Source organism: Actinia tenebrosa, unplaced genomic scaffold (assembly GCF_029948245.1).
Source record: "Actinia tenebrosa isolate PJP-AT-01 unplaced genomic scaffold, QUT_ActTen_1.0 PGA_scaffold0__85_contigs__length_37466705, whole genome shotgun sequence".
NCBI lineage: Eukaryota > Metazoa > Cnidaria > Anthozoa > Actiniaria > Actiniidae > Actinia > Actinia tenebrosa.
The window spans coordinates 34,527,240-34,554,300 of record NW_028292569.1 but is presented as its reverse complement, the minus strand read 5'-3'; the positions used below and the strand labels follow the sequence as shown (position 1 = coordinate 34,554,300).

General features: G+C 38.2%; 2 protein-coding genes and 1 long non-coding RNA gene across 3 annotated transcripts; 2 read left to right on the top strand and 1 right to left on the bottom strand.

The window, feature by feature from the left end:
* The first annotated feature begins 455 nt into the window (after positions 1 to 455).
* On the top strand, positions 456 to 10,338 carry LOC116292076 (fibroblast growth factor 8b). The gene is made up of 5 exons (XM_031699342.2): positions 456 to 819; positions 933 to 975; positions 1,065 to 1,230; positions 6,174 to 6,280; positions 9,130 to 10,338. The coding sequence occupies exons 1-5, from the start codon at positions 773 to 775 to the stop codon at positions 9,433 to 9,435; spliced, it is 669 nt and encodes a 222-aa protein (XP_031555202.2). The 5' UTR covers positions 456 to 772; the 3' UTR covers positions 9,436 to 10,338.
* Positions 10,339 to 15,503: 5,165 nt separating this feature from the next.
* LOC116292067 (uncharacterized) lies at positions 15,504 to 17,450 on the bottom strand. Its single transcript, XM_031699309.2, has 2 exons — positions 17,130 to 17,450; positions 15,504 to 16,978 (listed from the first exon to the last, which is right to left on the bottom strand). The coding sequence occupies exon 2, from the start codon at positions 16,837 to 16,839 to the stop codon at positions 16,078 to 16,080; it is 762 nt and encodes a 253-aa protein (XP_031555169.1). The 5' UTR covers positions 16,840 to 16,978; positions 17,130 to 17,450; the 3' UTR covers positions 15,504 to 16,077.
* Positions 17,451 to 17,658: 208 nt separating this feature from the next.
* On the top strand, positions 17,659 to 24,137 carry LOC116292102 (uncharacterized). Its single transcript, XR_004196637.2, has 2 exons — positions 17,659 to 18,393; positions 22,550 to 24,137. It is a non-coding gene; the product is annotated as an uncharacterized LOC116292102 (long non-coding RNA).
* Positions 24,138 to 27,061: the final 2,924 nt, after the last annotated feature.

Sequence of the window (27,061 nt, the reverse complement as noted above, 5' to 3'; positions counted from 1 at the left end):
GGACGATAGGAGGCCATAATTTTTGGCGCTTCCGAAAATTTCCCAGACCCCTGGAACTAAGAATGAGGAAGAACCCAGTTGTAATTCTGGATTTCGTAGCTAAAGAACAAAGTGATTATAGCAAAATACCTCGATAATCTGTGCTAAGTTTTTCACAATCGTCTTTATTTTTAACGCAGAGAAGGATGTACTGGCCGAATAGTATCCGATTGCGCTCTGACTCCACAATCTGACATCGGAAGTCATGAAATACATACTGTTATTTCCTAAGATAATTGCGAAGAAAAAACAAAACAGTCAGCCGAATTAAACTTGAAACAATCATCGCCCGTTTTGCAAGTGGATTTATTGTTATCCACAAGTGGGATTTTTTTCGCGAGTCTTTGGGTAAATATGTGTTGTTGATGACCGTGATGAGTTTTTGGTGTGTTTTTGTAGTATTAGAGTCTTTTTTGCGGCATGTGAAGGTATTAAACGTGTTAATCAAGGGCAGATACTGTTTCGCATAGTGGGAAACCGTGTAACTCGAGCTGGAACGACCCACAAACCAACCGGCTCGACATGAAGGATGACACATACCGTTTTATTACGTCTAAACCCGCCATGAGAACAAACCATCCCGTACTACCTCCCACACAACCAACCACTGATATATAAGACAGTGGTTGCAGCCAAAAAGGACCACGATTTCTTTCTACATAGACAGTTGTTCTGCAGTTGATTTCAAGCCTTGAAGACAAGAAGCCTGACAACTATCAAGTTCAACTTCACCATGAATTTCTACGCTATGATTTGCGTGGTGGCAGCCACCATGTTTATGTAAGTTTGTCTTGGCCTCGTGTCTGTTGTCTTTAAGGATTTTCTTCATTACTTCGGATTTTTTCATTCATCGTTTAGTTAATTAATAATTTCAATTCTTCTCAACAATGCAGGTATACTTTAGAAACTGCTACAAAGAAGCCAAACCTGAACAGTGTAAGCTTATTTATTTTATCATTAATTCGACTCTGTATTCCATCTTTTTCTCCGTTATAAATGACTGACGCATGGCTTTTTGTTGGCAGATTCATTATGGCTTTGACTGGCATTACACTAAACAAAAGATAAAGACTGACTATGACAGCATCCCATTCCACAAACAAACTCGATTGTATTCCAAAGCTTCAGGAAAACACCTGCAGATCATCAATGGAACTGTGAACGGTTTGGGCAAGGAGGGATCTGAATTCGGTGAGTGAGTAACTAGGATTTTAAAATAGCTACGTGATTTTTTCTGTAACGACTTACTAAGGGTAGATCTCTGAAGCCTACAATAAATGTTGAGTTAGAGGTGTTTGCGCAGTTTTGATACTTCGTGTTTACGCTCGCCTCGCGCTGTTTGGCGTGAACTTCATAGAAAGCCATGTCGTATTTTATAAGCAGGTTTGATCGCGTGCTATGAAGGCCTCGTTTAAGCAAGATAACACGGTGCCATGCTAATGGCTCTCATTAATGCTGAATGCAAAGAATTCGTTAACAGCTTAAGATTGTTGTTCCACGAAGCAAGGGATGACATTAGTAACGTAATTGGGTTCGCAATGTCTTTCTTGAGAAGTATATCATATCATCAAACTGGATGAAACCTGCCAAACATCTGTTGTAAAAGACTAGCTTGTGAAGACTTCGATATCGTACGAAACTCTCTTCAGTTAAGATTAAGAATTTGCTCAAATATATTTTGAAAAACATTACACTTAGTGTAAGCTTTACGTCCTAAAAGTATAATTAATGGAAGACGAAAATGACTCCATTTTTTGCACAGCAAGTCTGGAGAAGTAGTTCTTGGACAATCGTTTAATTTTCTCTAAACATCCCACACAGGAAGGAAAATACGATTGGATTCTCAAAAAGTTTCCGTCAGTAAGGACACCTTTTCATGCAGTGATTGTTTGCCCGGGTACAAATCATTCCCAGCCGAGTTGAAGAATCAGATGATTTTTAATGACTACCTTATCAACACAATGATTGATTGTCGTACCTTTGACACGGAGTTCTCAGTTTATCACGATATTTAGAAACGGTGACTTGGACGCTTTGAAGAGCAGAATATCTCGCCTGAAGCTCAGAAACTGCATGATACCTTAACGTTAACGGAAGCAAAAACGGAAAGTATTGAATTTCTTAGTTCCGAAGAGAAAAAAGGTTTTCTTTTTCTTGTTTTTGGTTGATTTTTCTGCTGTCTTTTTGACGTACTGCCATTCGATTATGTTTTTGAGCTTGAGCCAAAAACGTCGCGGCTTCAGTTGCTCTCATAAAACGGCAAGCAATTTTTTTTCACTTTTACGTTATGTTAGTTAGTGAGTTTAGATTTAACGAAATTATTGTAAGTCGAGATCCCTCTATTAGAATGAGGATTGCACTTATTTCAAAGAAGAATCTTATAAATCTTATAAATGCATCAATGGACCTCTCTTATTGTTACCGAGTGACTTCAGTCAACTTATTCCAGAACAGAATGTGATTATTTGGTGTCCATTATCTCGCTACTGATTGGTTAAAACCAACGCAAGCCATTTTAGACTCGCAAAATATCTGCGCCATGATTTACCACAAAAAGCTGTCTCGCAACATTAAGTGTTTTAATCGTTGTTGGCAGTTATCGCGATAACCTTAAGTTCTATAGGTATCTCGAACTCCATGAGAACAAGATTAGAATCAGCTTAGGTGACCACCACGCCTCGAGGCGAACAGGGTGGCCTTGGCAAAGTATGGTACTGCTTTTTAATGAGTTGGACCAGACTATTAAACTGTGAGCAGTCTAGCTCAGTCATCCGTGTGCGGTTTTTGTTGTCAAAACAACTTTTCCGCTATCTAAACTGCGATAATTTCCCAATAAATCTTTCAAAAGAATTGGTTATTCTTCACTTTAGATTTGAAGGTACAATCTTGGAAAATATCAAAGCTATGATTTAGTATACTGCATTTCCAGTATTATGAGTCGTATACGAAACAAGACGCGCTACAACCAGCTGTTTTAATCATTACTTTAATGGGTTCGTTTTTTCTGAGAAGGGTAAAAGGTTACAGGTGCTGACGATAAGGATTTGCACAATTACTGTAGTCATCATAATCACTGATTATTACAATTTAACAGCATGAGAAAAGAGTTAATTTTTTCATCACAGCCGTTGCGCGGGAAACCTCGCGTTACTTACGATACATTTCTATGCATGTTGGCTTCTTTATTCTCTAATACGCGTGTACGTCAATGTAAAGACAAACGCTTCTCTCCTAGAAGTGTAAAAGCACATTGGGTCATCTCCCTTGATTCAAGGGTTTTTCTTCAAGTTCTCCAGTTTTCTCCTTCCGCAAAACCTAACACGATAAATTCCAATTCAGAGGGTAACTTCATTCTTCGGTACAAATTGAAAGTTTTTGAAGCAATATTCTTTTGGCTCAAAGTTTTATCATCGAAGATCTTGGCATTCAATCTAAGAGATAGCCGCTACACGCCCTAAATGCTGGCGTAAGCTGAAACGTTTTCAAAATATACATCATGAAAGATTAACAAAACAAGAGACGCACAAAATAACAGGTTATTTATGATAAGGCTAAAGTATTATCTTGCTCATGTATCACTTAATCCATATTGACTCGGATAAGTAATGTCAAGAAGGTTATCGCGACGTAAGTGTTGTTTGGATTGAACCACAGGACTCGACTGCGCCATGCAGAAACTGTATTTCTTCCTCATGTTGTATAGTATTTCTATTTTTGAACAACGTCAACCATTTCTACATGTGCTTACTGCATCTTGGACCTCCTCTCAAAGTTTGCGCAAATCATAAGCAATAGATATTCATTTATATTTTATGTCTTTTGTGATAAGATTGGTACTCCAGAATTTTTTCTTTGATCTCGATTGATGCTCTCAAAGTTGCGCAAATCAGAAGTATCGTTTTCCTTGCGCTGCTTCAAAATTGCTCGGTTGAATTGGTTTCTGAACAAACTTTTCGGCTATTTGTAAGCAAGAGTAGCGTTGAATAGATATGCATTTTTATACTGTTTTTATCTCGTGCTTCGAGGGATTTTCTCCGGATTCTTTCTATTTCTTCCTCTTGTTTCACGTACACAACTTTTGTATTCAAACCTTCAATTTTGCAGTCCAAGTCTATACCTCTTATTACTTCTTGATATCTTGATATTACTAAAAGCACAATCATTACTCATTTAAATGTTTTAACTTCTTTAAGAGTCATAAGATGATGGTGTTATAGAATGAAGGGTAGCGTAACGGTAGTATACTCACCTCTCACCTCTAGGGTCTCGTGTTGGATCCCTGGACTCGCCACCACATGTGAGTAGACTTCGTTAGGTCTCTCCCTTGATTCGAGGGTCCCCCACCGCAAAATCTAATTCTAATTCGATTTGTGAATTAGCCGCGCTCGACGTTGATCAGCCCATCGGTTGTTTCAAGGTTCCAACGGTTAAGTTGCCCGTGCCCTGACTTAGATCAGCTCAGAGGTTGTTTCAGGGTTTGATCTGTGAGTTAGCCGTGCCCTGATTTAGATCAGCCCAGAGGTTGTTTCAAGGTTCGATCTGTAAGTTAGCCATGCTCTGACTTAGATCAGCCCAGAGGTCGTTTCAGGGTTCGATCTGTGAGTTAACCGTGCCCTGACTTAGATCAGCCCAGAGGTTGTTTCAAGGTTCGATCTGTAAGTTAGTCGGTCGTGCCTTAACTTAGATCAGGCCAGAGGTCGTTTGAGGGTTCTATCTGTGAGTTAACCGTGCCCTGACTTAGATCAGCCAAGAGGTTGTTTCAAGGTTCGATCTGTAAGTTAGTCGGTCGTGCCCTAACTTAGATCAGCCCAGAGGTCGTTTCAGGGTTCTATCTGTGAGTTAACCGTGCCCTGACTTAGATCAGCCAAGAGGTTGTTTCAAGGTTCGATCTGTAAGTTAGTCGGTCGTGCCCTGACGTAGCCCAGAGGTTGTTTCAGAGTTAGTTAGAATTTGAAGGTTTCAAGGGGTTAATTAGACCAGCGAAAGGAATCCTCTCGTAGTAGTGGAATCAGGATGTAAAAAATGGGACGGGGAGATAGTTAAAGCCTCTGGCCCGAAAAGAAACAATATAATATGATATCGATAAAAATAGGCGTAAATTTTGGTGTTTTTGATTATGGAATCAAGTCGTGACTTTGATTAATGAGTTTTATGTACAAATAATGAATGTTATTGATAAAACATTACCTTACTTAAATTTAATGATAGCAATAAATCATCACTATGTCAATGACTGTAACATCCCAGAAATAATAGAAAAAACAGCGCACAAAGCTTTGATAAATTAAAATAGATAAAAGTTATGTAAATTCAGAGGTAAAAAGTTTGATTGGTGAATTTTATCGTATTCTTCAATATAAACAGCATAATTTTCAGGATTTTTTTTGGGGGGGGGAGGGGAGTGGGGGATTTGACTTTAATACCAAAACACTCTCGATCTTCGTTCATGCACCACGTTTCTCATTGGCTGCTTCTCGTAGTAGTTGTACTAGTTCGAGCGCGGTTAATATTTTTATTCCATCATATATCCCTGTACAGGTGTTTACCAAAGTATTTGTGCGCGCTGCTTCCAACTGTGTGTAAATATCAAAGTAAAGACTATGTTTGGTCGTCATTGCTTCCTTGTAAGTGCGCGCTGTTTATTCTGGCATCATAATTACGCTTCGGTGTATTTATAAACCATGTGGACTTAACTTTACACGTTATAATACATGCTGCAAAACACCTGAGCGATACGCACTATGCAGAGTCAAATGGACCGTTGCGGATACATTTCTGAGGATTAATCTTAATGTGTGAAATAAGTAAGTGCGCAGGCACACTTCAAAGTGTGTGGTTATGTTTTGTGTTGTGTTGTTTGCGTATTTAAGAGTGATAAACCATGGTGTGAATGTATCTTGTTTATTGTTGAGACATCCTATTTAAAGGAACGAACACCTGCTAGGATTGTTTTTATTATTACATAACGTACGTGCCGTGCCCTGAGTATGCTCTGTTTTCTTTCAAAATATATTCTATAGTAGTACTTTACTTCTTTATAGGTTTTTTTTATATTTCTTATGCAGTTTAAAGGTTGTTGTTACAGTTATATGAACGATACATTTAAAACTAATAAAACTATTTTTTCGTTGCAGCAAATCTAAGAGTTTTGTCAGACACTTTTGGTCGAGTTAAAATATTCGGAGCCAAGACCAATCGATATCTGTGCATGAACAAGAATGGCAAGCTCGTTGGGCGTAAGGTTAGTAGTAACGCAACAATCGTACGATACGCAGTCTAATGATATCGATACTACATGTTGTATTAGTCTTATTGTTCATAAATCAAAACTCTTCAATGCGTGCACACTTCAGTTAATCTCAACTGGTTGTCTGATGTGGCGCATGTGCCCTGTAGAAAATGCAATACACGATATTTAGGGTTGTACCTATTGTATACATGTTATACGTAACTGGAGAACGTTCCGAATTGTGTGCGCACTCAAGTAAATCTCTACTGGTTGTCTCATGTGGCACATGTGTCCTGTAGAAAGTGCAATACAAGATATTTAGGGTTGTATCTATTTGTATGCATTTCATACGTAACTAGATAAAGTTCACTATTTGCGCACTTCAGTCAATCTGAACTGTTTATCTGATGTGGCGCATATGTGCTCTGTAGAAAGTGCAATACACGATACTTAGGTTTGTGTCTATTGTATACATGTAATACGTAACTGAAGAATGTCCCCTGCTGCGCACTTTGATCACTCAATGAGTTGTGTGATATAAGTTTGGCTCTTGTTGAAAATGCACTACACGATAACTAGGGCTGCATCTATTGTGTGCACAATGCATGTTTACTGTGTGCGCACTTCAAAACTCTCGACATTTTGCTCCACAACGTTTTAGTTTTTTTAAGGCAAAAGTTTGGTTCTGTAAAATGAAAACGCTAGCGCATGCACATTTCAAACATACCGGTATGTATGCGTAATATTTCTCTATGCATGACAGGCGTAAGTAAATTGCATAGTCTGATTCGACGTTATAGGCTTTCGCGATGAGAGGTATCCTATCAACCTAAAGGAATTATCCCTTGCTCGTCTATCTTACACAAACTAAGATCTCAAAAATGGGTTGTCGGAGCCAATGCGATACGCAATAGGAGATAGGTCATTCTAAGATCCAAGAATTTACCCCTTGCAGTACGTCGGAGTGCACCAATTCGGAGGAAATAACAATAGGTTTCCAATTCTCAGGAGATTGAAATTCTTTTGTTTTTGACCCCCAAATTGAGCTGCCTTGACGTCACATGCAAGGGGTCTATTGCTGGGACAGTCTTGTTTGTAGTCGACAAAACCATTTTTAAGGCATCTTTTATTCGTGTTCATGTATGTCCAAAATTCTTCATCTTGGAATGACTTATTGCTTATCGCTCATCCGGCCTTAGGCCCAAACAAACTTTTTTGTAATGGGTGTATTATATAAGCCATGTCAATGAAAGCTATTGTCAGCATATATAGGAAAACGTGTCCGCCCCTCAAACATGATCTTGTATCTTGCCTTTACTTAATAATAATATCAGCCCTGGTGATACATACAAACTTCTCATCACAATAAGGAGGGGCTCACTCGCCAATCTTTCGCGAGCCTTGTATCTAGATAGTAGCCATGATACTGACGGGACGCTAGCCATCAACCCGCTCGCCCTTCGCTCTGTAACGAACTTTGTATGTACCTTGGTACCTACTCCTAAGGGACACCAAAGGCATGCATTGCGATGGCTGAAGTGGTCGTCCCTCCACCGTACGCGAACTTTATATCACAATAAGTAGTTTAGGATCAATGTGATAAGAAATTAAAGGTTCGGCATCTTGCGCGGACTTCAGTAGAGTGGCCTAGAGTATAGAGCACGGAGTTGCGTACTAGTGCCCTTAAATGAACTTCACTCTTATTCACCTCTAGCCGCCGCTTCCCACCCCCCACAACATAACTCACCTCATTCTAAAAATAATTCGAATTCTTCTCAATGAATTTCAATGTACGTAGAGATGTGAATGGTTGGTTAAGATGATAACCAGATGCATCATATGGGGTTGAACAATAAGTAATTAGTTATTTTGTGGTTAAGACTTTGGACAGCAAGGCTGTCTCCAGTGGTTAACCACACGGAGCGTGTTTTGTTCTCTAATAATGTATTGGCCATTTCACGTCGTGAGTATTGCAGATCATTAAGTTTCTAAGGTCTCTTCTCTCCGCGGGTGACCCGCCAGTGGCTGGGGATGGCTAGCACTTAAGAAAAAAACACCTATAGATGCGCTCATGCGCACATCAACTACATTAAGTTTGAAAACCAGTTACTGTAATTTTGACCTACCGAAAATAAAGTGTGTATTTGTATGTGTGTACGTTTTTGGGCTGGAACTAAGCCAGATTGCTTCAATCCTGATATCTTAAAGATATATCCCGGGAGTTATATAATTCGAGTTTTCTTGCAATTGTATAGCTCATGACTTGAATAGTTTAGCCTACTGATAGCATTAGAACTTTAACAGAATCATATACCTAATGGTATGAGATGATCAATCATGTGGTTTATGAGACCAAATCCACTATGGGTGTAATGTTTTTCCACTTTAGACCACGTGTCATTCCCTAGAGAATAGGATTCTGGGTTTGAGTTGCTATCCATATCCGTGTGTCTTCACATGCGCAACTGTTAAACAGAGAACTTAATGACACGTGTTTTAAAAATAGGAAAACATTATAATGCCCAAGTCGATTTGGTCAATTAATCTTTACTCCGCACTTATTCATGATTTACGGAAATATAAATCGTCAGTGCTCAAGTAAACCTTGCGCAAATTTAATATTCTCTAAGCTATGCGGTTTTCAAAATAGATTTGAAAAAAGGCTGTTCTCGTGTTAGGGAGGTTACATAATGGCAGGGTGAGTTGAGTTTAGGGGTGTGACTCTTTTTTGTTGTTCCCCTTACTGGGGAGGGGAGGGGATATACGCTATCCTTACGCCCAGGGTCACTCAACCTTCATGTAAAGAAGGCCTTACGAAAATTTCTCTCGACTTGTTTAACCTCTTGATATTTTTTCAACAGAAAACTGGAGGCAAAGAAAAGAGAAAAAAGTGTATATTCAAAGAACGAGAAACTTCAACAGGGTACCGGGTATATGAGTCTGTGAAATACCCAAAATGGTTCCTAGCTTTAAACAAAAATGGACGCGTTGTGCCAGGTCCTTTGAGCTCCATGCGTAGATTGTACCGACAGTTCCTACCGAGGGACTACTTGAAGACCAACAGGCCACGAAAAAGAAATTATCGTGGAAGGGCGCGCGGCTTCTCGCGGCGTCACAGGATAAAGAGAAGAAAGCAGAGAAATACGTTTGGGCAAAGAAAGTCGTAGTTATACTCCTGGCTGGAGGGCGATATGCGAGTGATATGCGAATTCCACCGAAAACGAAGCTACTCGCAATGGGAAGCATGCAAGCAAGCTGAGCGACAGACGACATAAAATCAGGCGCACCCATAAACTGAAGATCAACGAAACGTGCAGCAAAAGATATAAATTGTTTCCTAAAATACAGCTTGTTTATGGACCAAGAGAGAGAATAACTGTAGCTCTTTGAAGAGAATGGAAAGATTTTTGTATTTTATTTCGGATAATTCATCAAAAATATACTAGCAAAGTCTTCGTGTTTTATATACTAAGATGAATCAAGAAACCGCTAGAGTATTACTAGGTGTTATTCTGGCCCGAACTAGTATCAAATACTCTTATTCAGCAGAGATATAATAGTTGTTTATTCCACAAATAGCCTGCCAACTCTGCCAGTTTATTTAAACCTGGAGTTATCTTCCCAGTCGTGCATGCATTTTACGCTCCTATTTATTTTACTGATGCGGCTTAACGTTCAGTCTAATTGTTCTCGGTGAAATCTTGTTCCTTGTACTATTGAAATTTTTGAGTACAACATTTCTGCTGTTTGGTTCTCTTTCATTGAAAAGGTAATTTAAGAGATGATAGTCAGTACTTTTCTTTTCTCGCCTTTTGTCATTATGAACCTAATTTAGGAGCGTTATTTCACTCTGCTACCTAAGAGTTTAGTCAAGCGCCAGTGATTTCTCATGATACTAACTGTATGTTAAGGTCTTCTCTGCTTCTACTTTTCTGACCAGTTTTCATTTTCCTTTTATTTATTTCTCTTATGATGATTTCTGTGTTTCTTCGTTCCTTATAATCATTTCTCTTTTGTCTTCTTCTTTATTATTTCATCCTCAACCATTAATTTTTCTCGTTTATTCATTTATTTATGCATTCGTTTCCTTCGTTTGCTTTATTAATTTTTCCTTTTCCCATAACTTTATTTTCTTTATATAGATTTTTTCCTCAGTATAATTTGAATTACTGCATTTTTTTTTCTTCGCCCTTCCTACCGTTCACTGTAGCTTCTCATCTATAGACCCCTTGCGGCACTTCAGAATGCAGCTAAATTTGGAGGGCAAAACAATAGGTTTCCAATTCTCATGAGATTGTAATTCTTTTGTTTTGTCCTCCAGATTGAGCTCCTTTAACTTCACATGCAAGGGGTCTTTTCATTCCCTAGTCTGAACCATTCATTTTCGTTTCTATTCTAGTACATCTTTTTACATTTTTCTAAGCTGATTCTTCTAACTTGGTTCTGTAACTTCAAATAAAATCTTGATCGGTCACCTCCACAAAACCTTTACATCGCTCATTATGTACATAAACTTAAAACTTTCGACCTTGGTCGGTTTGTCTTTGATTTTCATTTTATGTTTAACTAGCTCAATGAGTGGGCAATGATCAAAGGCATGTCCATCCCACGTGTTTCCTTTCTGGAAACATTGTTTTTCTCAAGAATGCAGGAGATAAAGGGGAGCTCTTCAGAAAACTATGTTTCGAGTGCACAAGACTCTCGGAATCAATACTGAGTCAAAACAGACTTACTGACTTGATAGCATATATGATGCCTCGGCTTTTCGCGTTGGTCGATGTAACATTTTCTGATAAAAGTCTTTGGATGGATATAATATTAAGAAATTATACATAAGAATACATTCAAGTGCTTAAAGCATAGCTATTATCATTCTTTGTCCACTGAAAATAACACAGCTTTTGCCATAACAAGCGAGGAAAGACACGATAAGAACTCACTCACTCAATTTCTTTGACCTCGTGGGTTATCACAGAAAACGAAGCACAAAGATCAACTGGGTTCTACCAAAGTAGGACTGAGAAGTTCTGGTCGAGGGTGCACATGCTATTAAAACGGATGTTTTTAGAACTCCGTGATTTATTATAATGGCTTGCGAAAAGGTAATTAGGAAAAAGCAAAGCTAGAATAACAGGAAATGAGTAAATTTCCTACTGGAATTCAGCCGTGACTGCCAAGTTCAACTAGTTAACATAGGTACGAACAACAAAACCTTATGTTGTCAGGCCTAAACAAAAACACTCAAAACAGAAAAGAAAAAAATACAATAAACATTCCTAGGCTCCCTTTGTGGTTAGCTACTTTAATCAATTTCCACGATAGGTCAACTTAGTCAATTTCAAATCATTTTTCAGTTGTTCTCTTGTGCTTTTTTTTCTGAAGCGATTGCAAAGCTCGGTGAAACAACGGGCGTTAACGCTAATTATCCAAACACATAAACAAAAGGCACGTTTATTGAGTCAACTTTAACGCGCATTAGGTTTCCACTTAGCTGGTAGTCAGTTAAGAACGAACATTCGAGGTTTATTTTTGGTTTGTGCCGGACACGCGGTAGAATGGTCATGATCAAAGAGTGAGCGCTGAGCCGTGAGAAAGGAAGTTCCTGATATTCTTTAATGTTCATTTCGTGGTTTTAGAGGAATGATTTAGTCTTTCATGACGGACTTCCCTATCAGCCCTTTTTGCATCCCTTTTTAACAACACAAACACATTTTTTCTGATAATCATATTATTAACAAAATTCACCCATAATAAACTCGGCTCTACTCATGATGAATTTGTAATATTTCAAAAAAGAGATTGCGCTTTTAGTCAAGGATTCTTGTTTATCATTTCAAGACAGGAGTTGACTGCATCCCAACCAACGTCCATTGCCAACAACGGTTAAAACGTTGATAGTTGGTAACTTACGAGACGTTAATTGGTTAGTTTTGTTGTCATTTCAAGACTGCCCTTTCTCAACGCGCATTGGCTGATCAAATATACCTTTGTAGCACAGTTAATTGGAAAAATTGAAAGCCATTAGTTGAAAATGTCAGATTAAGGGATGCTCATGGGGATTAAAATTCCAAGGCAACTTAGGATGTTTCTGTCATGAACCACAGGCTACCCAAATTAGTAAATCGGACACTTATGAAAACCCATTTGAAATAGGGAATAACGCATTGTAATCTAAAGAATTTTTCAAGTATAGATTCTTGAATTCACGCCAAAATTTACCAATGAACGAATCCTCTGAAAGGTCTAAGATTACAAAATAGATGCAACAGTATGTCTGGTGTTTTGCGACGTTGCTTGTTATTGTTGATTTTAGCTTTAACAGGTTCCCAGCAAGCTGTCAATCGGCTATTCATCGTCTCGTTGTGATTCTAATGCGAATTACAGCAAGTAAATTACTGATCTAAATATTAGAAGTCAATACGCACGAAAAATTGTGGTCAGTCCTCAAAGAACTTGCGCGTTCTTTGCATGCAGGGTTGGAAGCAAACCCGCTAGCTTTTCATTTCGTTCTTTTCTTCCAGTAATTTTACTTAGCATTGCGCATGCTCATATTACGGCTGGATCCCACATGGTATGGGATACAAAATTGTTTTGTAAACGTTTAATTTGCGTACTTCAATGATATTCGAATTGAATGATTCTAACCCTCTTGTCATGCGCATATATGGGACGAAGGAAAGGTTCATTAAAGGGATATCCAAAGAGACTGAGTAGTAGAGAGAAAAAAACATGAAATAATGAAAATAAAGACAGGGAAAAAGAGAAAACAAAAGGGAGATCTATATCGTTCTCTGCTTTCCCATATGCGTCATTTGATAGCCTGAACAAATATCTTAAATATTCAAAAGTGCCCAAAAAAATTCTAAATATTCCGAGAGTTTGTCGATGAAGTTTTCCCCTCTAGGCCTAGACGTTAAGCCTCCGTCAGTCTTTAATCTTTAAAGAACAAGAATTTTCTCATTCTTCTGAATATCCTGTGCAAGACCTACCACATTGTCCTTTTGTTTAGATTGCCAGCCTGGTGTTGCATAGTATTGAAGAAAATCGTTGAAAGAATGGGTGGAAAGCGAAAAGAATAACATACAAGAGCAGACGCGTTGTTATCACGTTGGAATCACACCTCATAACTGAGAAACCCAAGTAAGCAAGACCAAAGGTTGAAAGTACTACATATTGGATTGCTTATGTCTTTATTTTAACAAATCATTTTCACTTTTGGTAATCGTTTGAAGGTACTGGTTTCCCGTGTGAAGGTCAACCTTGCAGTCATTCATTTTAAGAGTAGTCGAATTTCACTTGACCCAATGGCTGATCTGTCATGGTTGGGCTTAAAAGCCTTTTTAAAAACCGCACATGTTTTGTTCACGTCCAATCTTGGTGCAGAAATGAACCAGTAAAATATCAACGCTCAAAACTTCTCAGTGTCATAGTCAGCTCTGAAGGGTATTTCTATCACTCTAAGGATCATCTAAATAAAATTCATTCCCCCGGATTAATAGCATCTGAAACGAATTTTCTGTCTTTTGATAGCATGTAATTGTTCCGGAGGAATATCTATGATCACGCATGAGGAGACGAAAGACATGACGCTTATACCGGATGTCCATGATTTACAGGCTCTTCCCTTGTTACAGAATGAAAGTTTAGCGAGCAAAGATTGTAATAATAATATTGACGAAGTGTTAATCTAAGATACATGCACGGTCAGGCAAATGGTTCTTGCTGGTGTATCGTTTAACCAAGGGACGCTAAGGGGGAAGTGATAAGATGTTCTTTTCTTATTAAACTAAGTAGTTTGGTCAATTGCTTCCATAAATAGGTGCATGGAAGAAAGAGTAGGCAAGTGATGAATGTGAGCTTAGAAGATTAAAAAGATGAGGATTTGATTGAAGGATAGATGGGAAACGGATGGGAGAAGCTGGTTGCACCGAAGTGGGTGATTCATATTATGGAAATGGGAAATAAATGAATGGAAGGATCTAAGGGTGTGAAAAATAAGCAGTACCACGAAGGAAAATAGATTGAATGGTTTGAAGAATAGAAAAAGGAAAAATGGGATGAGAAAGTCGAGCAGCACCCATTAGAATGCATTAAAAAAAAAGGGGATGCAAGAGAGCAATGAGCAAAAAAACCCACTGATTTCACAACGTCTGAGCGACTGAATGGAGCAATGAATAAGGAAGGATACATGGAAATAGGATGGGAGAGACTAAGAACCAACTTCAAAGATGGCATAAATAGATGGGAAAGAGATGAATACAAAAACTTTACGGGTGAGCCAATTTTTCAAAAGGCAGTTTATTTGTAGGTAAAAATAAAACAATACCACAAACATGGCACAAATAGACGGGTCTTCTTTTCGATACCAAAGATGCCCACGGCTACTTACGAGATGTTTATGAAGAAAAGGGAGTAAAATACTCATTAATAGATGATTGGACCTGCACATAAGTTTTGTGTCGTGAATGAAGGTTAAGGTGACAGCGTGTGGGTGTTTTGAGGGGGTTTATACGCAGACAGATAGACAGACAGGTAGTTCTTGCATAGTCTAAAGAAAGGCAACTGAAAGAGCAGGTGAGAGTCAAGGGTTGTTCAAGAAATGAACAAAAACACACAAACAACTAGACAATAGTGACAGTACCAGCAACAGAAATTGAACAACAAAACCAAAACACTAAAATATATATATCATGTAGTGACTCAGTATTCTTGCCATTTACTGGAGTTTAAATAATCTTCTTCATCTGATTTAGGTTACTGTCAGTACCAATGTCTAAGAGCAAAGCTGCCATCTCAATCCCAAGGAAATCACCCAAAAACCAAAACCCATGTACACTAAAGAATCCTTTAAGTAATTTAATCTCATTTCATTGCAAACTGTTAAGAAAGGTACCTACTGTCTATTAGGAAATAGGTGAATATGTTACAATCATAAGCTATCATATTCTCGTTAAAACTCTTATGATGCAATACCAAAATAAGTCTATAAGGGATCGTGTTTAGTTTTTCAATATTAAATATGAAGCCTTTTTTCTTCAATTCAGCCAATCTGCATGTATTATCATTGTCTAAAAAAACTATAAATAATTAAAAATTCATTGGGGCAATAGGAATTTTAAAAGGTACTTACAAGTGACTCTGCTACATGTTTTGGAAAATAATCCAGTTCGCAGGGAGTATAATTGATGTAAACTCCAGGTTGGACTATCTAAGTTGGCCTCTTTTTAAGCAAGGGTTTAGTAGCAAGCATGTTTATTTATTAGCAACGACTGAAGATAGCATTAACCTGCTATGACGATGTTTTGATGTTTTGTCTATCAGACTGTAAACACACATTGGAGTAAGTATAGACGCAAGATGAATCCCATGTTCAGAGGGTCTTGAAAACATAGAAAGTACTCGATGGAAGTCAAGCAGTCGTGTGATCGAACGGCATTTCCGCTTGACAAGACACACGCCGTTATGAGTTTGAGGATTAGAGGGTTGCAACTTCCTAAACGTGCAGTGTTTTAGATAACTGGACGACGGCTTTCCTTCCAAGGTTGACCTCCTAAACACTCAACATCCTCCATTATAACCCACAATTGAAACCCCTCACCGAACAAGGTCCTAAAACCCCCGCAAGAGAATCACTAGTACAACTCATTTTCAATGTCATCTTTCAACAAATTTAATATTTACAATGAGTACCGTATAAATAAAGTCTGCATTTGATTGTAAATGTTTCTGAGATCGAGGTATCAATATGAACCAAGTCGTATTATAATTTAAAAGCAAGGCATAACCGATCAGTGTTGATCAATTCCTAATCAATGAGGACCTTTAATTCGGCCTCTTTGTCTCCTAACACTAGCAGTTCTATGTCGTTTATAGCATGTACAAACCTGGACGCAACCTTTCGCCGGTATATAACATAATACACATGGTAGGAAGAACGAGCATAGGGTCATGCACGCCCATCTTGAGATACAAGCTCGAGAAGTAGGATCCCGATCGCATACGCAAGGATCCTCTGCAAGGTTCCCCTCTTCGTACGTGTCCTTAGTACAGTGATAAATTGCTCCTTTAACACAACACATACACGTTGCGTAATCGATTATCGAATCCACGCTTCGACCGCAGCAGAAAAGTTTGATGTCCTCGTCTTCGTTGTGTTTGTTATTGGCTGGAGCATAAGCTGGTTCAGTCCTGGTTGGTCCAGCTATGGAGCTAACATTCCGACTTACTGTAGTGCTTTGCTGAATGTAAACAGGCCCACTCGTGTGTGATTTAGCGAAAGTATTATAACTCGAAGTTGAGAAATTAGTCTGCCTGTCACGGTCGCTAAGCAGAACAGGTTTTATTCGACTGTGTTGTGAACTTGGTTCTTTCGTTGCGGCCGCGAGCACGCAGTAGTCCGTATGATAGTTATCCTTGCCATCATCGTTTTTAATCACAATCGTATCAACAGTTTTAAGTGCTTCAGTCGAACGATTTCGATGTCTTGAAATCGAATTTGGGCTTCTTTTCTCCCATACAACAAGATTTCCAAAAGGATTCTCATGTAATGTCACTCTAGCTTCTAACGCCATGTAACATTTGATCTCCTATCCAAAGAGTTCTTAATGAAACATTAAATCCTCAATAACAATGTCCATGAACGATCCACTGCCACTGATCCTTAAATTGCTTCATCTGTTCCCCGGCTACGGCCAATCGGCGACTGCATCACTAGAAAGCAAAGGAAAGAGAATGTTGAGCAAACCAGTGTATACGAATAAAGCTTTCATCAATTAACGTTACGTTAATCAAAATAGAGTTTATATTTAGCACTAGTGTGAACTTCGAGAGCATCATGTTACTGGAAGACTTCCATTCCTACCTAGACGCCCGTTACCAAGAGTTAGGCAAGTAGATCAACAGTCTTTTTTTTAACACAGCCCAGTTTGGTTTCGTTATGAAAATCAAGAGTTCCGTGTTCACAAAATGGTTTCAAAGACACGCAGGAAATGGAGGAATGTTTCCGGCAGCCTCAAATCATTGAGACATGATACAATACACTCGGCACATATAATACACTGGGCAGCGATAAACCTGAAGGTCGATCTACGAACTGCAGATGATACGGAACTGCCAAAGCTTGGATTTCACTTGGCCACACTTGCAGTGGTGACAATGTTGTGTGTTTGTGGACAAAAAGGTTTAGAGTGAAGAAATTACCAGCCTTTCACCGCCCCCTCTATGGAATCATTATTCTCTTAGCATTATTTGTGAACTGATTGTGACGTCATAAACCCATCCATTCACTGAAGGTCTACACACGTCTCTCGATGCGTGTCATCAGTTGAAGCAATACACAGACACACACACAGTAACTGATCTTTTAAAAACAAGATTGACAGATGATGACACCCACCCACCTACCTACACAAATCACAGCACACACATTCGTCGCACACTATCCACACACTTCGTACATACTTTAAAAATGCAAATCCACTTAAATCAATTTAAAATCCAAAACTAATCGAGAAACACTTGAGAAATTTGAAGCAAAAACGCCAGATTTTCGTGGCACTTCAGCACGAAACTTTAGAAGCCTAATTCAAAATGAGTGTTTTAGTAAAAAGCCATATTGGTAGATGCAGACGAGTCTACTAAGCACAACTTCCGGTCCCTATTCTAGTGAAAAGAAAGAGTCAGACAACGGGATTTGTTTTCTTGCCGACAGATTAGCATAATGATCATTCTGGACTTTTTCCACAAGATACATAAGGAGCTTAGTCGTTCTTCCTGTCATTGTGATCTTTTCCTGTCCTTAGATTCTTACTAATCAAACTTGTTGCTCTAAACACAAAGGTTGGAAACCTAGGTATGCCCCCTGTGCTTAGCATTTCAACGAGTCTCACTATGATTCCAAAAACCGTGTTTATAATTCGGTGATTCGGGTGACACTTGTCGAAGGCAGTTGTTTGCTTTATCGAATGCTTGCTTTTAGCTTGAGATGGCCAGCACGATCTAGCAAAGCAAACAAGCTATTTGATACATGTACAAAGTGTCAGACTGTACTCTGATTTAGCTTATGTCAAGGTTGAGACTCACCGTCATTACAGAATGATGGTGATGTCGTATGATGGTGTCTAAAGGTTAGCAAGCTACTAAAGGTCCAACGAGATGATCTTGTTAGATTCTAAATTTCTTAAATAACTTCCGACGTTTCATCTTTGTCGACTTCCGAGATTGGATATACCGATATCTTCAATCGCAGACTGTAGTTGAAGGGTTAGGAATAGGGTCTCGAATTCAACATTAAACGGAGAAAAAAAGAGAGAAAAAAGACAAAATGCACCAAATTTGGCGTTTGGAAAAATGAAGTCGGAATGTCCCAGAACAGCTCCGATCGAGCTATGCCTTATCAGAAATTTAGAAATAGTTTGATAAGCATTTTAAGAAAGTTTGGTAAACAGGAAAAATTCTAAAACTGACTGAAAATAAACTTCGAACCCTTGATGAACCAAAAAAATTGAAGGACTTTACCTTTGATTTTCATCCATCGAAACGCTGATTGTGTTTAGACTTTGTGATCTACTAATAGACTCGTATATCTTTTGGTGACTGTTTAAGGTTCTAAGAATAACAGAGCAAATGTAATATTGTATTTAAGCTATGTAAGAGAATAATCAAACCATTTAGATTCTTGATAATCAATATTGCTTCCGGTAATCAGTCAACTCGGTCTAATTGTGTAAGTCTAGTGTCTTGAACGACGACATGTTGTTGATCAAAAACATGACTTCTCGCGTCTCCTTTTGATTTTTTGCTCGTGTTTAAGACTCGGGAGGGCAGAAATAAATAGCCCTAAGGTTAGATTGAAAATTTAAAGTGACATCGTACTGGTTTCTGGTCGAGTGGATTTGAGCACTATTACGATGAGCAATATCCTACGAGCTAGTCAAAAGATGCCGACATTTCAGGCTCCCTTCATCGAGATTAACGGCCTTTGTTTCAGCATTTAGTCCTACTTTCCCCTCACGCATATTCTCCTTTTTATTCAAATTTACTTTTTTGTCCCTAAACTAAAACTTCTAAGTGAACTCCAAAAGGCCTTCACTTTAACACAGCTCATAAGGAATCCTGCGAGAAAACAACGCGATCCGAGGAATGTAAATAATCTAAGCGTATTTACGAAAAGGCGCAGTTTGTTCAGCTTTTTGACAATTCCATGACATTTTGTGTACCAAGTTTTTGTTAACTCTTTTGAACGATATTACAACGTTGTTTTAACACGCCAAAAGGAAGGTTTTCAATTGCTTAGGACAATTATTCCAAAACATTTAATTTTACTGACATGACGCCGTCAACGTTTCATGAATACTAAATGTTTTAGGGTTAAAAATAGCTGCAAACAATGGAAAGTCCATGGATTTTTTAGGCACATTTAGCTGTTCAAAGGCGGCGGATGCTTAAAAACGGAAGAGTCCACATATGCTTGAAAGATTTTGTTAAACAACAACACGATGAAGGCATCTCAACCTGAAAATTTGCTTGAATCAGTATCATGATCGATTCCGATCAGGGCTCTCGCTTCACCGGATTCCGGCTACAAAATCCGGTGTTTTACAAAATCAAATTTAAAAGTTTTTAATTGCCCTAATTAAATAATATTTAGGAATTCCTTCCCTTGCCAAAGGAACTGAAAACGTAAGGTCGTAGCATTTTAAAATGATATATTCCGATCCATATCTTTTTCACAGGAGTGTCCACAATTCGTAAAAGGAGTCTCCAGCTATCAGCAGCCCATTTTTTAAAACCGGTTAAAAGTTTTGGGTCAGTTTGCATTTCATTTTATCAATGGAATTGTCTTGCCAAGGAAACGTTGCCATTGTTGAAGGCCCTTCCCACTCGAGGAACCAAATAACACCGGTTTTATATGCTCTAAAATTATGCTAATCAGTCTATTAGTTTTGCTTGAGTATATCAATTCTTTAGCAATTCATTGTCCCTTCGGTCAGAGCAGTAACTGATTGCTTTCTTTGAGGTGCTTTCCCTCCCTCCCTCCCTTTCTCGTCAAACCGCCCTTGCCATTCAAAATCTGTAAAACAATTGAGCCATACCAACAATGACAGAAGCGCACGTGTCAGGAATTTTCATCCAATGTTTTGCGAGATGTATGTCAGGAGTCGTTTACCAAAGCAATGTCGGAAGGCGAAGTCAGATAAAATTCTCGCCTTCTTTGAACCACTAGTGTTCACATAGGATGCACTTCTTGAGATAGCAAACACTTCCAGCTAAGTTAACGTTACTGACAACTGGGTTTGCGTCAATGAACTTCATAGCAAAGTTAATTTTTCTAGCCACATTTTTTGACTGATCAATCATTCTTAAAGAATAGTTTTCCTTTAAAAAACATTCGAGGAAGTTAAAACCAATCTTTTTCAAAACCAAAACAAAAGTGTCTGGAGATAACTGAAAATATTTGGGAATCACGGATGGTGTGCACTGCTAATGCCCCGCCTATCAGCGAGCTGTCCAAGGGTTCAATCCCTTGACCTGCTATCGTGTTAGAGTTGCTCGTTATAAGTTCTCTTCTGAGCTTCGGTTTCTCTACTTCTCCCTCCGCAAAAATCAACTTTATTGAATTCTAACTCAGTAGTTCAAAAAACTTGTCACTCGGTTTGAAGGACCTGTTATAGTCTCCGTCTACTCTAAGAGAATCAGTGAATTCAATTAAGTAAAAAGAAGATGTGTGATAAGATATCAATGCATGGTCAGGCAAAAGAATGCTTTTCAAAAGCTTTCAACCAACCATTATCTATAGCTCTAGTTTCCGGCTCCATATCTTTTATCGATCATGAGTTTCTTAGTCAGAAACCCACAAACTTTTCAAGGACAAAAGAAAAGGACACCAAAAAAATGAACCCGGAATTGCAATCTTGACTGTTAATGAGAAGGGTGGCTCATTTCCCCGTTTCGCCTTGCTGACTGACAAGGCGTCTTTATAGCGGTTTTCCGTTCATGATTCGGTGTACTTACATACAGCAGGATACTTCTTGGTGTATTGTCTATGATTTCCGTTCACAGGAACGGTTATTTTTTACTTTAATGTATAAATGAATGATAACTGCATTTTACGTCAAACCCCATCCTGTTGGTGAAGGACTTCCTTCAAGTCGTGACTCTGTCATTTTTTAACTTTCAACGTCCAATACTTTAACTTCCTTGGCTCATTCTTACTGTAATCTATCTGTGCTTTAGTGATTAGTGATTAACCAGTGCGGTCAGGCTGTTACTGTACTGATTACTCAAATGACGCTGGAACTTGAGCGGAAAGAGCAAGACAAATGCTAGGATGAGGTTACCACGCCTTTTACAATGTCTACCATATTCACTATACACCAGCTATACTTGTACATTCTTTCCCAAATAATCACTGAAGCATAAGCCACATGCATAAAGAAGTTTACTTTGGACTGAAGTAAATATCTAGTTGAAAGTATTGAAGTCCTTTTTTTTAAAGATCTATTGAACTGTTTGTGCAACTTGTTAAAGTTCGATGCGACTGAAGATTTGGTAATCTGTCAGACATAATAACCAATTGACAACCCTTTGTTTAAAGTAATGAGCACGATACATTAAACCAGGGAGGTTTCAGTAATAATTCAACTTATCTTCGGCAAATGTCGAGAAGGCTGTAATCAACAAATTAACGCTGAGAAGTATATTTGAAGTTTTTACAAATTGGACAACCATTTTATGATGGTCAATTAGAAGCATGGAAATACACTTAAGATCAAAATGAAACAAAACAGCACGAGTCTAGATGTGTTTCGAATATGATGATGGCGCAAGTTTTGGATTAACTCTTCGACCCTGTTTCGTATCAACTGCCTTGCTTCTTGAAATTCATATTTTTGAACAAGTGACGCAGTTGTAGAATTTTTGCTACAACCTATATTTGAATACTACACTGTAAAAATGCTATCATTAAGCATTGACTGAACGAGAATTGAGTTGTTAAACCCCATAAATGAGATTATAGCGAATGTGCGCATATAATGCAATATACTTAGCAAAAATAATCTCATTCAATCCCTATTTTCCTTTTTTGAAACTCGGCTCATTCACACTCGAAGAACGAAAAGATCTGTTTCTAAGAAAGGGCATATATAGCATAGGGGCTGAATGACTGAACTGCATAGAATTTGATGCATTTACCTACTAGTCTATAACAAGCCTCCAGGCACGACACACACTAGATTCAATACAATTTGTTTGACTCACCTTTTTGAATTTTATCGCTAGTTCGACGCTGCTGCCCTCAAGAATTAAACGCGTAGTAAAGCAAGCTGTTTGAAAACCTGGGGGAAAAACTGAAATTAGATTTGCTGGTGAAGTGGTCTGCCAACCAGAAGACGAACTCAAGTAAATATTTCTCACAGGATCCAAACAAGTTAAGGGAATATGCTTTAAAGATGCGCACTTTCGAGGTACGGCTAATTTTTAGTGCGACACACCGTTGAGTTCAGGTCACGACAGCTCAGGCTATTGCAGTGATATCATAAGCGTCGTCAGTTAATGTCAAGGTAAATCAGTGCAGTTAATTCTAGGTCTTGACATCGCACGCACGATAGCATCGCACCTTGTATTGTGTTGCTATGGAAAACGATCACTGTGCTCTTGTCCGCTGTGATCTGAACCACGATATGAATTACTAGTCGAGGCAAATTTTATCAGAGTGAAAACTACGGTACGTTGAGGTTCCGTGCCGTGCCGTGATCGTGGTGGCGCTGTGTATATTGTGTGGTTTTGCAAGCAGTAGGGTATCGCGTGGTGTGATTGGTGCAAAGAATGCCGTACAGCAATAGCTTTACCGTATCGTACTGTTCACCGTTATGCGAATTCTAATTTATTAATAGTGTTTGGAAACTTTATATACAACTACGACTATCATCATCGACATCACCACCACCACCATCATCATCATCATCATCATCATCTACTACAAAAACAACATCAACGCCAACTACCATATTATTATACATCAAATTAATTAATAATCGATTTGAATTATATCCAATTACATCGAATCATAACAAAGTTTATCTTATACGCGGTCACCGAAAAAACAACTATTATATACCTTTCAAATGATCTACACATGTTTTCTGCACTCATTCAACATAACTCTGGTTTGTGTTTAACCCTTGTGGGCCACCGTATTAGATCGTCACTGATATATTTATAAATTCAGGATTGCGTCAAGTCGAATGATGTCACGTGATCGCACCAACCATCGTTTTTTTTAGACTCTGTTTCAGTCAAGGTGTTCAACCCACAGGAATTTCGTTTCAAACATCGCAACATACAACGAATTTAACCTGAGATGAGCTGGCGATGGTTGAATTTCTCATGAACGAGGACTGCTGTTTTTTTTAAAGAGCTCATAGATTGTTAGTTCCCGGATTATTTTGAAGGATAATAAGAAGACATGTTTTGCAAACACTTCTCCGTGTTCAGTCGGCCCAATCGCCGCGTGCTTTATAACTGCGCACAGCACGCGAGCACGTTCTCTATTTCTTCAATACAAACATTTCTCAAGAAAAAAATTTAATAGACCAAAAATGGTTTACAATGGACGCGGTGACTTGCTCCGACGTTAATTTTAAAATGTTGCACTCTTGTGGCAGCTAGCTTTCTTACTTGTAAAAAACGTTTTTTCGAGTTCTTCGAGCGGTTGAACTAATGGCGTAAAACGAATCAGACTCGGACAGAAACTAGACAGAAATAGAAGAATTCTCCCATTGCGTATTGCATGCACCACAATGTTTAACATTGGTGTTGTTATGACGAGGTTATTGCGTCGATTATTGTAATAAAGTCCTTGAAAGCTTTTAGTGGTCAAAAATCAATTCATCATTATCATAATTAAAACACAGAAAAAAGAAGTGAATACTACAGTGGACGGTGGTGGAAATCTTGGTTAAATCTTTGGCGTCGCAGACACAGTGTAAGACGAACGTATATTTCAATAAACCGCTCTTTAAAACTTCAAATACAATAAATGATTTTGGACGATTAGATTAACAGTGAAAATCAAAGGCTGAGTCCAGATAATCTTGGTCGGTTTTTCAAGGAGACCAGTTGGTACACCTGGTTTGATAATATTATGTCATGAATTTGTTTTTCTTTTTTCGCGGATTCGTTTGTTAACATTTTCAGGCTGTTTGCGTAATTAAAGAAATCTTTCGTTGGACACTCGTAGTGTGCCGAGCTTAAAGAATAGTCATAATTCGACTGAAAACAGACTCGATTCGCGATAAAGTTACGATCAAAAATCGAGGAGAAACTCTTGCCTTAAACTGGGTTCCTTGAATTGAAGCAGTTTTATCGCAGATTGACTTGCGTTCTAATTCTGTTTTTTGTGTGAAACAAATAACTGTAAGATACAGCAAAAACATGCTACATTCATTCGTAAATTGATTCATCTGAAAATCAGATTGAGATATACTGGTCCTTTAGAGTCCGTTGAGGTTGTTTTCGAACGTCTTTGACCTTCATTCTATGTCCAGAATCAACCGTTTTATAACGCGTTCATGTAACAACAAAGTAAAATCATTAGCCCTAGAGTTCAGGTCTTTTTAGATCAAATGTACTGCTTATTTATATCCTGTTGAATCATACTCTAAAGATGGGTTGTTTCAGTGACGACTTATTTTGGGTTTTACCTATTTTACTACCAAAGTTGATCTTACCTTGATTTTTGCCTTTGACCAGAGTTGAAAGACGTTGAGGGCTTGGACGAGATCAATCACGAAGAGACAGACAAAACAGTAAAAAAAACAAGAATCTCGTATTGAGGATGTGACTACTGTACTCTGAGCCACTCGTGCTTATTTCCAGGTCATCTGACCTGACACGTCCTATCATTAACCAGCGATTTGGTAGATTAGGAAATTATTCTTGTGGGAAGACTAACCTGGTCCATATCGAGCCACATGCGTCGGCTGGCTACCCCAAAACACATCAAAAAGTCTGCCTTAATATCTATACATCAGTGTGGTTACTACTGACCTGTTTTCCTTTTATAAACTCGCCAGTTGGCCTTAAAAAGTCAAATAGAGTAATTATCGTCAATGATAAAAGATTTAGAAGACTACCTAACTGTTATTTTAAGCCTTAGTATTTATACCCATTCTTTCATCTTTTTAATAAATAATGTTAAGTAAATACCCCAAGGGGGAGGATTCTTCAAGAATCAATCGAAAGGAGGTTTCTTAGAAGTGTTTCAAAACAAAAACCTCAAAACAATTCCTCCTGTTAAGATATTGTGACTCGCAAAATCCAAGAGCGACGATTTTCGTACACTTCCTTTTTACATGTACCAAAATATTCGAAAACTAGAAGTTTTTCATACTCGACTTTTCTTGATTTGATGTCATTCCTTTTTATTTCTTTTTTCTCATTTTTCGTAGCGCATTTTCCTTTCGTTTTTGTAGACTTATTATTGTGTTGAAGGTCGGAAACGACAAAATAATCATGAATTAAAGAAACAGCATGACGTAGGACTCAAGAATTAACATCCCACACGGTTAAGATCAGCCAGTCACTGACCGTGAATTTAGACCACAAGAGTGATGTTTACCAGCCCTAAGAAATAATATAATTAGATTGAAAAGTCAAGCCATGGATAAATTAAATAAGCTTCTTCAGGACCAAAGGGAAAGGAATGCAAGTGAGGTAATCGTACCTGACATTGTCTTTATTTCAGCGAAGAATAATTTGTAATTTGGTCAGGAAAGCGGTGTATAGTAAGATATCAAAATGTTATCGAGTAGATAGAAAAATTAATTTCACAACGGAATTATTTTTAAAAAAAAGTAAGTCTGGCATTCATTAGGTTATAGAACGTGAAATATTTATGTGATTGGGCATTGGCTAACGACGTTTGAAAATGAAATGGAAAATAAGAATAAAAAATGAAAGAAACTTAAAAGAAACAAGGAAAAGAGGAAAGGAAGGAAAGAGAAAAAAAGGAAACGGAAAATGAAATAATTATCAAGTATAGGGAACCAATCACCGTTGCAACAGTTTTTCCAGTCGAATTAAAATATTGTCCCACAAACAACTACAAGACAATTTTCAATTATTTTCAAAGGACAGTAAACGATAGGCACAGTTTATAATCGATATAACGCGATCAGACTTACAAAATTCGGAGATATTCTAGCTAATTGGTTGTGCACGTGAGGCACGGTGAGCAACGGTGACTATGGGGAGCAGAATCATGAATTCTCCCTACAAGTTCAATTTATGTAATATATGCAGGTTCATGATATTTATAGCAAAGCGCGCATGCTCAGTGGTCGACCATAGTATAGGGATTTTCGTTTCAGTTCCAACTCGACTCTGAGAGAAGACACCTTTTTTTCGAGTCAACAATATTTTTAGTCGCTTCATACGAATTATTTCTTTCTCGTCTGAGTGTAGTTCGCAACGAGCTTTCCATCGATATGATGTACGTGCGTCATGGACATGTGGTCAAGGCCTTAAGTCATCACCAAGATCATTCATATTGCTTCTTTAACGAAGCCCTCTTGAAAATTCAATAAACCTTGTCGTAAGAGCTACAATTGAGGTTAGCCATCAATTATGCCCTTTACGTCAGTCATAAATACAGAATAAGTCATCCTGTAAAGTGTTACGACTCGATGTGTTACAAATAATTGAAGTCATTTTTCACATGGACTATTGTCCAAGTGAAGTTTTTCAATCAAACCGCAGCTTAGAATGTAAGCTCATTTGCTGAAGCATTTT

Coding starts and splice junctions, on each gene's coding strand:
- LOC116292067 (XM_031699309.2), bottom strand. CDS start 16,839: ATGGCGTTAGAAGCTAGAGTGACATTACATGAGAATCCTTTTGGAAAT.
- LOC116292076 (XM_031699342.2), top strand. CDS start 773: ATGAATTTCTACGCTATGATTTGCGTGGTGGCAGCCACCATGTTTAT. Junction 976..1,064: donor AGAAGCCAAACCTGAACAGT/GTAAGCTTATTT, acceptor TTTTGTTGGCAG/ATTCATTATGGCTTTGACTG. Junction 6,281..9,129: donor GCAAGCTCGTTGGGCGTAAG/GTTAGTAGTAAC, acceptor TTTTTTCAACAG/AAAACTGGAGGCAAAGAAAA.